Raw genomic sequence first — 12,713 nt, 5'->3', positions numbered from 1 at the left:
GCCTGTCCTGGAACTAGCTCTGTAGACCAGGCTGATCTCGAATTCACAGAGATCCGCCTGCCTCTGCCTCCCGAGTGCTGGGATTAAAGGAGTTTAGTGAGCCTATTAAGGGCCCAAGGTTCAAAAGCCATCAATAATAAAAAGCCTAAAAGGGGTCCCAAAAGGGAAGGGTAAGAGGGTGGTGATCCAGGGGAAACCATCCCTCCTCTTGCTTTCTCTGCTTTTTTCTACGCTCTAATCCTTTTCTGACTTTAGCAAAATTGTCTCTAACTATCCCAGTGTGATCAGTATAGAAACAATATTTTTCCTTTAGGGCAGCGCAAAGGGATCAAAATCTAAAATTTTTAACATATGCATTAAACCCAAACATTTTATAGGATGTGTCAAACTCTTCTCAACATCTATAAGCAGTTACAAATATCATAGGTCAATTCCAGTAACAGTACAATGACAGACATCGTTGTTATCAAACACCAGTTCCTGTCTGAGCAACAGTCAGACCCCAAGTCTGCCCCCTTCTGAAGTGAAGTGGGGTTAATATTTTAATCAAAATGAGTTCTGTGTCCCAAAGATTAAAACAGTCAGATGTTAGTCTGCATATTAGCTCCAAAGCAAACAGGATTCAAACTGCAGCAAATTGTAGTCATCATGGTCAGGTCATCTCAGCAGGGCATCTGTGTCTGGAAGCAGCTCAGCATTTGTGCTTCAGGGCAGGTGGGAATCCTGGATGAGGTGAGCTGGATTCAGCCACCTGAAGCACATCTTGGCAATTATCTCTGCGGGGTCTCTTGTGTGGACTCTCTGGAGGCTGAATGATACCCTGTAGTGTAGAGTGCCTTAGCCGGTCCTGACATCAGGCCCTCCTCTCCTTGGGGACAGGGAAGACTGGATCAAGGATTCCTCTCCCACTGTTTCTCAAACTTCTTTATGGGGTGTTTGCAGCTAAGACATCATCAGGCCGAGCTTTATTTTTCTCTGTGAAAAAAGTACAAACACATCCTCGACCCCAAATATATATAGGTCGAGTCTTTTTATAATTTATTGCAAGGGCTTTTTTACCTTGCCTTAGTAAAGGTCACCTTGGTGCCATCATGTCAGATCTGTTTGCATCAGGATTTGTCTGCAACTTTTATAAGTTGTTTTCAAGGAGTCATGGTACACTCTACAATTTTTTTTATTATTATTAACCATATATGCAGTTCTTCCGCTGGAAGAGCCATTTGTAAAATTGAGTATAAAATCCTTTAAGGGATTTTTAGCTAATAACATTAGCAAAATACAGTTGTGTGAATTGCAGCAACAATCATCTGGGAAAAGATTATTATTCTGGCCTTTGAATTGAGCAAACACAGTTGTTCAAAATCATTAATCTATTGCTTAGTATAAGAAACATTGATTATAGTCAATATTCTGTCATGTCCCAGATTTCATCTTGCTTTTTTGTATCAGACAGGCTACTGCTCTAAATTAAGAGTTTAATATCTTGGGGCTGGAGAGATGGCTCAGTGGTTAAGAGCATTGCCTGCTCTTCCAAAGGTCCTGAGTTCAATTCCCAGCAACCACATGGTGGCTCACAACCATCTATCTGTAATGAGGTCTGGTGCCCTCTTCTGGCCTGCAGACATACACACAAACAGAATATTGTATACATAATAAATAAATAAAATAAAAATAATAAAAAAAAAGTTTAATATCTTAACTGGCAAAAGCAGGAAGGTGTAGTCATAAAAAGCATTTTGTTTCTTCATAAAACTGTTGTAGATTAAGTTTTATACTTAATACACACACTTGCCATAGCTGAATCATAATATACTGTGCTTGTAGATTATTGTATACTTTACCTGTTGGTCTATATTTTACCTGCTTGAGTACCTGACTAGCGGCTTTTATTAACTTTCTATTGGAAAATGGCTTATTGCTCCCTTTAAGAATTTTACCTAGCAGCTCAAGGTCTCCCATAAGAATATTATAACTAAGGCCTTAGCCATTGACTATCTAATTAAAAATTTGTAAGCTATCCTCTTCTGAAGTTGTAAGTCTGCCTAACTGATAGGAGAAACTGAGTTCTACATCTGGATTCACAGGTAGCAAGAAGAGTCATTGAATTTGGCTTGGGCTTTTGAAACCTCAAAGCCCACCCTCCAGTGACAAACTTCCTCCAATAAGGCCATACCTCCTAAGTGTGACACTCTGTATGAACCTATGAGGATTGGTGGCTATTCTAAACTCAAAAAACCCCACACTGCCCTTTTGTTAGAGTCTGAAAAGGAATTTCTTCTTCTTATTATTATTATTTGTTTTGTCTTGTTTTTCGAGGCAGGGTTTCTCTGTGGCTTTGGAGCCTGTCCTGGAACTAGCTATGTAGACCAGGCTGGCCTTGAACTCACAGAGATCCTCCTGCCTGTCTCCCCAGGGCTGGGATTAAAGAGGTGCACCGGAATTTCCCATTATTTATGATTTCACTTTGCAGTTACCTCTAATGAAACATAGTACACAAAAAGCATATGAAAAAATTTGAGAAGTAGCTCGTTTTACATCTCATGCCATTCTTCATAGTTTGATGAAATCGCTATCATTCCACTCTGTTCCACATGGAACATCCCCTTTTACTGTATCCGTACTATGTGCAAGAACACATTGTAACTCACTTGGGAGCTCTCAGTTACCAAAACTCAGGTTTCACATTGTGACTGTTATTTTAGGTAGTAAGACCTACAGAGCACAAGAGTAGTGGTGCTGACAGTTGGAGTATGCCAGAGAGCAGCCATAGGGTTCATCCTGCAGCTGAAAAGACTGGAAGTTCTCCACTTGACAATATAAACAACAAACAAAACAACAATGCATGGCTGCTAAGATCTGCAGGGGGATAATATGCTTTGAAAGTGAACACACTTGTGTAGCGTGCACCACCGTGTAGTTATAACTGTCATGCTTGATTATAGTTGTTAATCTTTACTGAGTCTAACTTTTAAATAAGCTTTTACATGAGTATGTACAGGAAGGAGACAGTATGTGTAGGATTCCTTACGATTTGGACTTTTAGACATCCACTTGGGGTTTGAGATATTTCCCTCATGAGTAGTAGGACCGTTATAAAATACTCATTTTCTCATGTTAAGTTAGGTTGCTTTCAATATCTCCTTTTTACAGTGAAGCATATCTTTTATGTGTCTATATTTGTTAATAATTACTTGACTCTACTAAATTCCCAGAGAAAAATTTCTCTATCCTAAATTCCCAGAGAAAAATTTCTCTATCCTATGTATAATTACAAGTGAACCAGAGAGTCTTAGAAAAGTAAACAAGAAGTGTGTTCTTTCCTTTCAGGTCTGTGCTGACAGTTGCTTGTGAACAGACTGAAGTGCTGCTTTTTGACCCTATTTCTTCAAAGCACATAAAAACCCTTTCTGAAGCGCATGAAGACTGTGTGAATAATATCAGGTGAGTGTGCTGGTAAATAATGAGCTTTTAGTGTGACTTGTAGTCTGGCTTGCAAGTTATGAGAATATTTTTGCATTACCCAGTTGCAAAACTTATAACTGCAAATTTTACTATTAATGATTTTTTGGATTGGAACTCTTCTGCAATATATTATTTACTTCCATGCAGTTTTTTTCTTTCCTCTTTGTATGTCAAAGTCATCACTATGAACCTTAGCCATGTACTTAAGCCACTACTGCATTGGCTTACCAACTCTCACAGTCATACCTCACCCACATCCAGAGTATTGAGAGAAAAACACATGGAGAGAAACATCTTTGTAACATCCTTGGATGCTAGCTCCTTCCCTGTTCAGTGATTTGTGAAGTAAATTACAGGTGAACAGTTCGGTGGATTAATCTGCAGTCCTTAAAATGGTGATTGTTGAGATTATGTAACACTATAGACAAATGTTTAGGATTATGTAAATTAAAGTCATGCAAATTATACAAGTATGAAATGATACAAAAGATTAAAAAGATTGTTTTTTTAACTCCTAACAGTAGTTTAAATTGGGTAATTTACCATTTGTTTTCTATCTTCTAAACTATATGAAATGAAATTGTATTTTATAATTACTTTCAATGTTACCTAAAAAGGAAATATAGAAATTACTTGTAGTTTAGGTAGCACTGTGTTTTGATGTAACTCCACTGACGCATATGCAGAACTAGAGAATAAGTTGTACAGAGTTGCAGGTAGGTTCCAGAACACATGTCAGCACCTCTGATGAGAGAGGACAGACCTGAGATTTGCACATGGCTGAAGCTACAGGATGCTGGGCTTTCACTGCAGCACTGATACCTGGTTATGATCTTATCAGTTAAAAAGATTAAAATCACTGAGGAGTTTTGTGTGCAGAAACACCCAGCGACACAATCACCACATGAAGCCATTAGCTGAAATATCTGTCTCATTTATGAAAGACTGAAGAAAGAAAAAGTTCTTTTGCTCCCTGGGGCTGTAGGTTTTAGCTAATAAAGACACAGCCTCATGACAGAAATTGAGTGAAGGTATTTGCCAGTGACTAGATGTTTATGTGTGTTATTTCTAATATTATCATGAAACTGGAGCCCTGAAATGTTGTTAAAACCTGGACTAGGGGCCCAGATGGCCAAGTAGAGGTAATTCTAAAACCCTTAAATAGGAAGGGAGAGAAAAAAGTTAACTTTTTCCACTCAAGCCTATAACCAAAATTTCAACATTCATGAAGACATCTAATATTTAATACAACAATTTCAAGCCACCAGAACAGGGATTTCTCTGGATGAAATTAACTTTATGGAGTAAGTAGTCCAACAAAGACTTTATTTTTAAAAATAAATTATTTATTTTTTTTTTGACTAGGTAATACATGCACGTGGTACAAAATTCAAAGGTACAAAAGGGTAAACAGTGAAAAGTAAGTCTATTTCCACCTCTGTCGCCTGGCCACCCAGTTTCCCTCCCCAGAGGCAACCACTATTACTAATTTGCTATCTTTCCTGAGATAGTTTATGCATGTGCAAGCATATAAATATACACATACACACATATACCTCACATACACTTTTATATAAATGGTAGCATTCTACACATACTATTATATTCCTGGCCTTTTTAACTGAACATAGAGATCATTTCATATTAGTATCCATGGGATGATCTTATTCTTTTTAACAGCTGCATAGTATTCCATTGATTGGGAGACCTTTAAAACCTTTTGGATGCTTAAAGAGGTAAAGTATACTCTTCATTACCTTTAATGTATACATTAAGAGTATACATTAAGAGTATACATTAAGAGTATACATTAAAAGAGATGATAGTAGCAGGTTTATATAGTAAAGAACTGATTAGAACACATAGAAATTAAAAATGTTGCTACATAATTGTATTCTAAAAGGGGAGGGTATAGCTAGGGCTTTAGCTCAGTGATAGGGTACTTGCTTAGCATGTGCAAGGTCCTGGGCTGGATCTCACAACATTGCTAGGGAAAATAGCATCAACAACAACAAAACCCAAAAAGACTTGACACTTGAAGGGGCATAGTTCTAGTTTTGGGCTGAAATGTAGGTCAGAAGTAAAGTGTGTGCTTAGCTTGTGTGAGGCTCTGAATTCAATCTCTAGCACCAAAATTTAAAAAAAAAAAAAAAAAAGAAAAAGAAATTGGGGGCTGGGGATGTAGCGTAATTGGGAGAGTTCTTGGTTAGCAGATGTGAAGCCCCTGGATTTAATGCTGCACAGAATTGGATATGGTGGCTGAGGCTGTAATCCCAGCTTTTGGAAGGGAAGCAGGAAGACTGGGAGGGATTTAAGGTAATCTTTGACTATATGTTGAGTTGGAGGCCAGCCTGGACTAATGAACCCTGTCTCAAATGCAAAATAAGCAATAATAACACATTTTAAAATAAAAAAATTTTAAGTTTAATTGATCAGATGAACTTTACTCTTTATCACTGGTGAGTGAATTGGAAATTGGAAAATAATACCAAAATACTCATCCAGTACATCTAAAAAAGGATTAAAAGGTATTAAAAATTATGAGTATATAATTAAAATACAAGATTAACTGATAAATTACAATATATATAAAGAATTACAAAACTGGACATAGTGGTGCACACCTGAAATCCCAGCATTTAGGAGACTGGAAGAACCCAGATTTGAGGCCAGTTTGGGACTCAAGTAGAAGCTTATTTCAAAATTAATTAATTATTTAATTATAAATAATGAGTTACAGAGATTTCTGGGAAATTAACTTGATAGTTGTTCAGACTGTTTAGTAATGAGAGAGCCAGTTTCTTTAGACTATGAAACGGTCATCGTGACTCTGTATCTGGAGAGGTTGTGGTAAAACTCTAGATTAAGTCTTAAGTGGGAGATAGGGAAATGGCTGAGTGGTGTTTGCTCTTCCAGAAGGTCTGGATTCAATCCCTAGTGCCCACATGGGGGCTCACAACCCCCTGTAACTCCAGTTCCAGTGAACCCCATTTTAGCCTCTGTGGGTACCAGACACACATGGTGGTACACAGATACACATGCAGGAAAAATACCCTTTAGCATAAATTTAAAAAATATTAAAAGTAGCCAGGTGGTGGTGGTGCCCACCTTTAATCCCAGCACTTGGGAGGCAGAGGCAGGCAGATCTCAGTGAGTTCGAGGCCAGCCTGGTCTACCAAGTGAGTTCCAGGACATTCAGGACTATTGCACAGAGAAACCCTTTCTTGAAAAAACAAACAACAACAACAACAAAAAAGTTAAAAGTATTAAAAAGCTGTAAAGTTAGAAGTATAAAGTAAACTGACAGAGGATTTCTTCTCAGCTGATACAAGAAGAAAATGGAGTGTATTTGATAAGGCAAGGCCATGTACCACATTATGTCAGATAAATATAATCCAGACCAAGGAATTTTAAGTAGGTGAAATGTTCACTGTAACTATTAATAGTGCAGGAAATATAATTCTGAGGGTTTGCCTTTACTTTTGCATTTGATCTGTTTAAAACAAAACTAAACTCATGCCGGGGCGGTGGTGTCGCACGCCTTTAATCCCAGCACTCGGGAGGCAGAGGCAGGCGGATCTCTGGGAGTTGAGGCCAGCCTGGTCTACAAGAGCTAGTTTCAGGACAGGCACCAAAGCTTCAGAGAAACCCTGTCTCGAAAAACCAAAAAAAAAAAAAAAAAAAAAAAACTAAACCTAAAGCAGTAAGCTAGTAAGTAAGCAGTGGCATGTGCCAGTACACTCAGCTGTTTATGAAGCTGAAGTGGGAAGATCACTTGCAGCCCACAGTTCTGGAGCACAGAAAGACCATCTACTAACAGTTAATAGTGCTGGAGATGCAGCCAGTGTCAGTGCTTTCCTAGCATGTGGGAGGCCCTGGGTTTGATTCTCAGCATTGCATTGCAAAACAGCAAGACAAAGAGGCAATTAAGGTTAGATAAACACTGACTAGTAGAGATGCAAATGCTAGCCAAATTTGCATTTTTATTAGTGACTATATTACTGAAGAAAGGCAATATTAATGTATTTAGCCCAATAGTTCCAAAATACTACAATTTCAACATATAATCAGTACAAAATTCTTGATATTTCACTTCCACTTTGTAATGCTGTCTTCAAAACCCAGTGTGTATTTTATACTTAGAACATATCTCAGTTCACACTGGTCATATAGCAAGTGTTTGAAAGCCTAGTGGGAATTATAGATGCCATATTTGACAATGTGACTTTACACAGTGGCAACAATAGGTTAATGAGGGAAAGTTTATAGTGTGGGATGGTGCAATATAAGACTCACATCATGTTTAAGAAGACGACAGAAATATCAAGCAATTTCAGACATTTTTAGATCAGCACATAATTAAATGTGTGAACAAAAAAAAATGCTTAAAGGAATAACAAAAAAAAAATCTTATAAATACAATTTTATAGTTTCCAGACCACTAGAAAAGGAGGACACGTGGCCAGTTCAGTTGAAATAGGAAAGCTTAAATTGGTTTTTTGTTGTTGCTGTTGTTGTTTTTATTTAAAGTAAAGGAAGGATAAGAAATAGAAGTTTAAAATTTAGATCTTTCACAGAAAACATAGATTGATATTAATTAAAAGACAGTCTAGAGCTGGGCCTGATGGTGCCTTTAATCCCAGATCTTGGGAGGTGGAGGCAGGAGGATCTCTCTGAGTTCTAGGCCAGCCTGGTCTATATAATAAGTTCTAGGACAACCAGGCCTAAACAGTGAGACTGTCTCAAAAACTAAACAAACAATCTGCAATTTGAATAAGAAAAGAAATGATTTATATGATGTATTTATATGATATTATATGATATATATCATAAGAAAATAAATGTGAAAGCTAAGATTATCAGTATTGGACAGATGACAGAGCAAAGGAATTAAGGATAAAATGTAATAGTGTTTGTAGTAAAGGGAAAACTCAAGATGATAGCAACAGAAACAAAGTGCCTAGTCCGTAGTGGTAATGAGGTTTTGATAGTTATGGGCAAAGCTAGTTAGTGTAAACTCAGCTGTTGAAGATTGCACATTTAAAGGTTCCAGAATAACATTTCCAATAAAAGAAGGATTGAATGAAGTAGTTATATACATGTATTGCATTTTAATACAGAGTTTAATGAATAGGAAAGAAAGGAACCCTTGAGCCACACAGGAAGTAGAAGCTGTAACAGTGAAGAGTAAACAGATTTCAGCTTTTACCTTTTAAGATTTGCCAAGTGCTGGTGACCCTGAGCTTTTGTTTTGACAGTAATGAGGAGTACAGAGGACAGAAGATTTTATTCTAGGGTCAGCTCCATATAAAGGTTCTTCTCGAAGACTATAAAATCTGAAACCCAAAAGATCTCACTTTCAGTATAAAGCACTCTAAATCTAGACTAGCATTGAGGAAAGGGGTTTACCACAAGCCAGTGCTCATACATGCTGATCCTACTCTACAGCCCACCTCCAGCCAGCATCAGGAAGTTGGATCAAGATACCTGTAAAACAAAAATGTTAAGTCAGCCAGGTGTGGTGACCCATAGCTCTTAATCCCAGCACTCTAGAGGCAGAGTTAGGTGGATCTCTTGAGTTAGAGGCCAGTCTGGTCTGCATAGTGAGTTCCAGGCTGACTGGGCTTAAAAAACAAATGCTGGTTTGTGGCACATACTGGTGGGATTCGCTGAAAGAGGTAGAGGCAGAAGGATCAGAAGTTTGAGGCCAGCCTGGGCTACACACTTAAAAGACAAGACAAAAACAAGTGTGATAGTACACACCTTTAATACCAGCACTTTGGATGCTAAGGCAGGAACATTTTGAGTTCAAGACCACCCTGGTATACAAAGCAAGTTTCAGTACAGCTAGGGCTACACAGAGAAACACTGTCTTGGGAAAACAAACAACAACAACAAAAACCCCACAAACATTCCTCCCTGAAGTAAACAGTACCATAAAAAAGCTAACTCTCCCCAAATTAGTCTATTAATGCAGTGAGCTTTTGACTAAGATACATACCATCAGAGATTTTCATAAAACTAAATTTAAACATTTTTGTTGAGTAGTGTGCCAGAAACAGCTGAAGTTGTTTTGGAGAATAGATGTGGGAATAGCAACCTTCCTGATATGTGACAGTGGAATGAAATAGATCACCGAGAAGCAGACCTATGAAATATGAACATTTTACATAAGAGCAGGCATTGCAACTTGGTGGAAAAGATGACATTGATTATATTCATGAAAAGTAAAACAAAATCAGATCCTCACACCATAGCTGAGAATAACTTCCACGTAAAGACCTGACTGTGAAAGCAAACCTTAAAGTTTCAGGAGAAACTAGAGAATATACTTACGTCTTAATGTGAGTATTTTTTATAATTTATTTAATTTTATTTTATGTGCATTGATATGAGTGAGGGTATTGGATCCCCTGGAACTGGAGTTACAGACAGTTGTGAATGTGGGTGCTGGGAATCGAACCCAGGTCCTCTAGAAGAGCAACCAGTTCTCTTAGTCACTGAGCCATCTCTCCAGCCCAAGAAAGTATTTTTAAGATCCTAAAAGCATAAACCTTTAAAGATTAGTGAATTCAGCTGAGTGAAATAAAACGTCATTGTAGTTTTGTTACAGAAACCCTAACAGAGCCAGGCAGTGGTGGCACGTGCGTTTGGTAGGCGGATCCCTGAGTTCAAGGCCAGCCTGGTCTACAGAGTGAATTCCAGGACAGACTCCCAAAATCACACAGAGAAACCCTGTCTTGAGGAAAGAAAGAAAAAGAGAAAGAAAGGAAAGGAAGGAAAGAAAGGAAAGAAGAAAGAAAAGAAAACCTAACAGTAATGGGAAGATAAAGGCTGATAGAAGATACTTCCAATCATGAGCAGAAGGATCTCGAGTATGTTAAACCTCCCAACAAAACATGCAAAGAATCACACAGTACATTTGAAAGGTTTTCAAGCTCATCAGCTGTCAGTGAAGAAATACAGGTATTGGCAGTGATGAGAAGTAACCCTTAGTTATATTGATAGTCTAAATGGGTAATACAGTTTTCAAACAGTTCAGCAATGCCTGGTAAAACTAGAGTCATCATACTTTTAAGAAATTAATACACACCGTAACCATGTGAATTAGGTGCATAGGGAGGAAGGTTCGTTACAGCATTAGACTAAAGAAGGTAGAAATGACTTGATTATCTGTTAAGAGGAAAGCTTAGTGTACAATGGAATACTATACATCAGTTAAATGAACCAAAAACATCCCAGAAGTGTAAGGATGAGACAGAAAAGCAAATTGTAGATTGAGTTGTATGGTGTGATGCCATTTATATAAAATTGTACAGCTTCACAAACGTAAGCTTGATGAAGGCATGCATTTCTTCTGTTTTATCCTAGCACCTAGAACTGTGCCTTGTACATGGTGGGTGCTCAGTAACTATCTCCAGAATCAATTGGATATAAAAAGTATGGAATGATGGATACATACATATTAATTTGTGGTATGAAACATGTGCATGGGGAATGACAAATTTTGGATAGTGGTTCCCTCTGGAGAGGGAGGGAGGGGAATGGGCTCGGGGAGGGACTCACAATGTACTTCAAATGTTTATATTTTCAGACAATTCTGAAAGATAATTAAATGTTAAAATTTGATAAAGCTGGGTGGTGGGTATCACAGGTGTTTGTTATATTCATTTTAATTGTCTCTATTTCTAATATTTTATAATTGAAAATTCTTTTATCTCAAAAAGAATAGACTTGTGCAAGTTGTTTGCCCCTACTCAAAGTGACATTTGACTAACCTGTTTGAATTCTTTATCAGTGTCAACTCTCGTGTACTGTCAGCGTGCTGCCACAGCACACGTGCCTACAAACTTGAATCTAGGAAAATGGATTTTGAAGTTTGTGTAGAAGCACAAGTAACCTAAGAGGTTAAGGATCTAAAAGGTCTCTGGGTGCATGAACTTACGTGTGCACTACTTAATAATACTAACATACATTTATTGAGTCTTTATTGTGTTTCAAACCAGTAAAACACTTTTAATATGCTATATTGTTCAAGATTTTTAAAAATTTGGATGAGTCGGGGACAACAGGTGCTTTGCTGCCAAACCTGACAGCCTGAGTTTAATCCCTGGGATCCACATGGTGGAACCAACTCCACATGTGCACCAAAGAGTGGGTGTACAGACATGTACACACACACAAACACACACAGATTAATTAAAAATGTTTACATTTGTTTTTTGAGGTAAGCTCTTGCCAGGCTGGCTGGTCTGGCTGGTCTTGAACTTGTGGTCTATCTGCCTCAGCTACTCTGATGTTTATCATATCTTCATGTGAGATAAATGCCATATTTGTTTTAAGAAATAAGGAAATAATGACTTTTATAAAGAGATTTCTTCAAGGCTTCATATACAGGAAGTAGTAGAAATGAAATCATACATGGGTCCATGAGACTGCCTCTCTGTAAACACTGCAGAGGTGTGGGCATACATATATTTTTTTGGTTTCATTCAAGGCAGTCATTTTGCACATTCTTGGTCATATCTTTTAGTTAATTTTTTAGTTTTGTGGATTGTTAATTTTATAAAATAATGATAGTTGAGAATATTTTCTGTTCATGTTTTAAGAAAGAAAATGTTTATGTTAAAATACATTTTATAGGCTTACTTCTTATTCCTGAGAACTTTATACTATATGTAAGAGTCCATATAGCAATCTAGATCCCTGTAATTATGAGGTTGTGAGGAGAAAGCCTCAAGGTAAAACTAAGAATATACACTCAGTTATTGGCAACAATCAATGTAGCATTACTTAACTATTTGTTGTTCCTGGGTTCTTGTTTATTTCACACAATGTAAGACAAATACAGTATTTGCCGGCTGAGGGGAAATGCCTGTGTAATTTCATAAAACTGAAAGTGATACTAGAGAAATGGTCAAGGTACATGTAAAATCATTGGCAATAGCAATCCGAGATGAAAAATGTCAGAAAAAAGCGATGGAAATAATGGCACAAGAGATACCTAGAGGGGGCTGGAGAGATGGCTCAGAGGTTAAGAGCATTGCCTGCTCTACCAAAGGTCCTGAGTTCAATTCCCAGCAACCACATGGTGGCTCACAACCATCTGTAATGGGGCCTGGTGCCCTCTTCTGGCCTGACAGACAGAATATCGTATACCTAATAAATAAATAAATATTTAAAAAAAAATACTTGCACATGGGAGAGAGGGGAAGCTCTCTTGTGAGATCAAGGCTTACCTGTCTTAAAAA

The 12,713-nt window shown here is 37.6% G+C and overlaps 1 protein-coding gene across 1 annotated transcript in view; it reads left to right on the top strand.

The window, feature by feature from the left end:
* The first annotated feature begins 648 nt into the window (after positions 1-648).
* The window catches only part of Dcaf10 (DDB1 and CUL4 associated factor 10), a 39,922-nt gene continuing 27,857 nt past the window's right edge, over positions 649-12,713 (top strand). Inside the window, exons 1-3 of the mRNA XM_050155904.1 lie at positions 649-732; positions 2,557-2,639; positions 3,310-3,441. Coding sequence (XP_050011861.1) covers positions 649-732; positions 2,557-2,639; positions 3,310-3,441 — 299 coding nt within the window. The remainder of the gene's footprint in view (positions 733-2,556; positions 2,640-3,309; positions 3,442-12,713) is intronic.

Source organism: Alexandromys fortis, unplaced genomic scaffold (genome assembly GCF_014885135.2).
Source record: "Alexandromys fortis isolate MF-2015 unplaced genomic scaffold, M_Fortis_MF-2015_v1.1 scaffold_92, whole genome shotgun sequence".
NCBI classification, from domain to species: Eukaryota; Metazoa; Chordata; class Mammalia; order Rodentia; family Cricetidae; genus Alexandromys; species Alexandromys fortis.
Note: the sequence above shows the minus strand (reverse complement) of the source record. Positions and strands in the feature narration are given on the sequence as shown.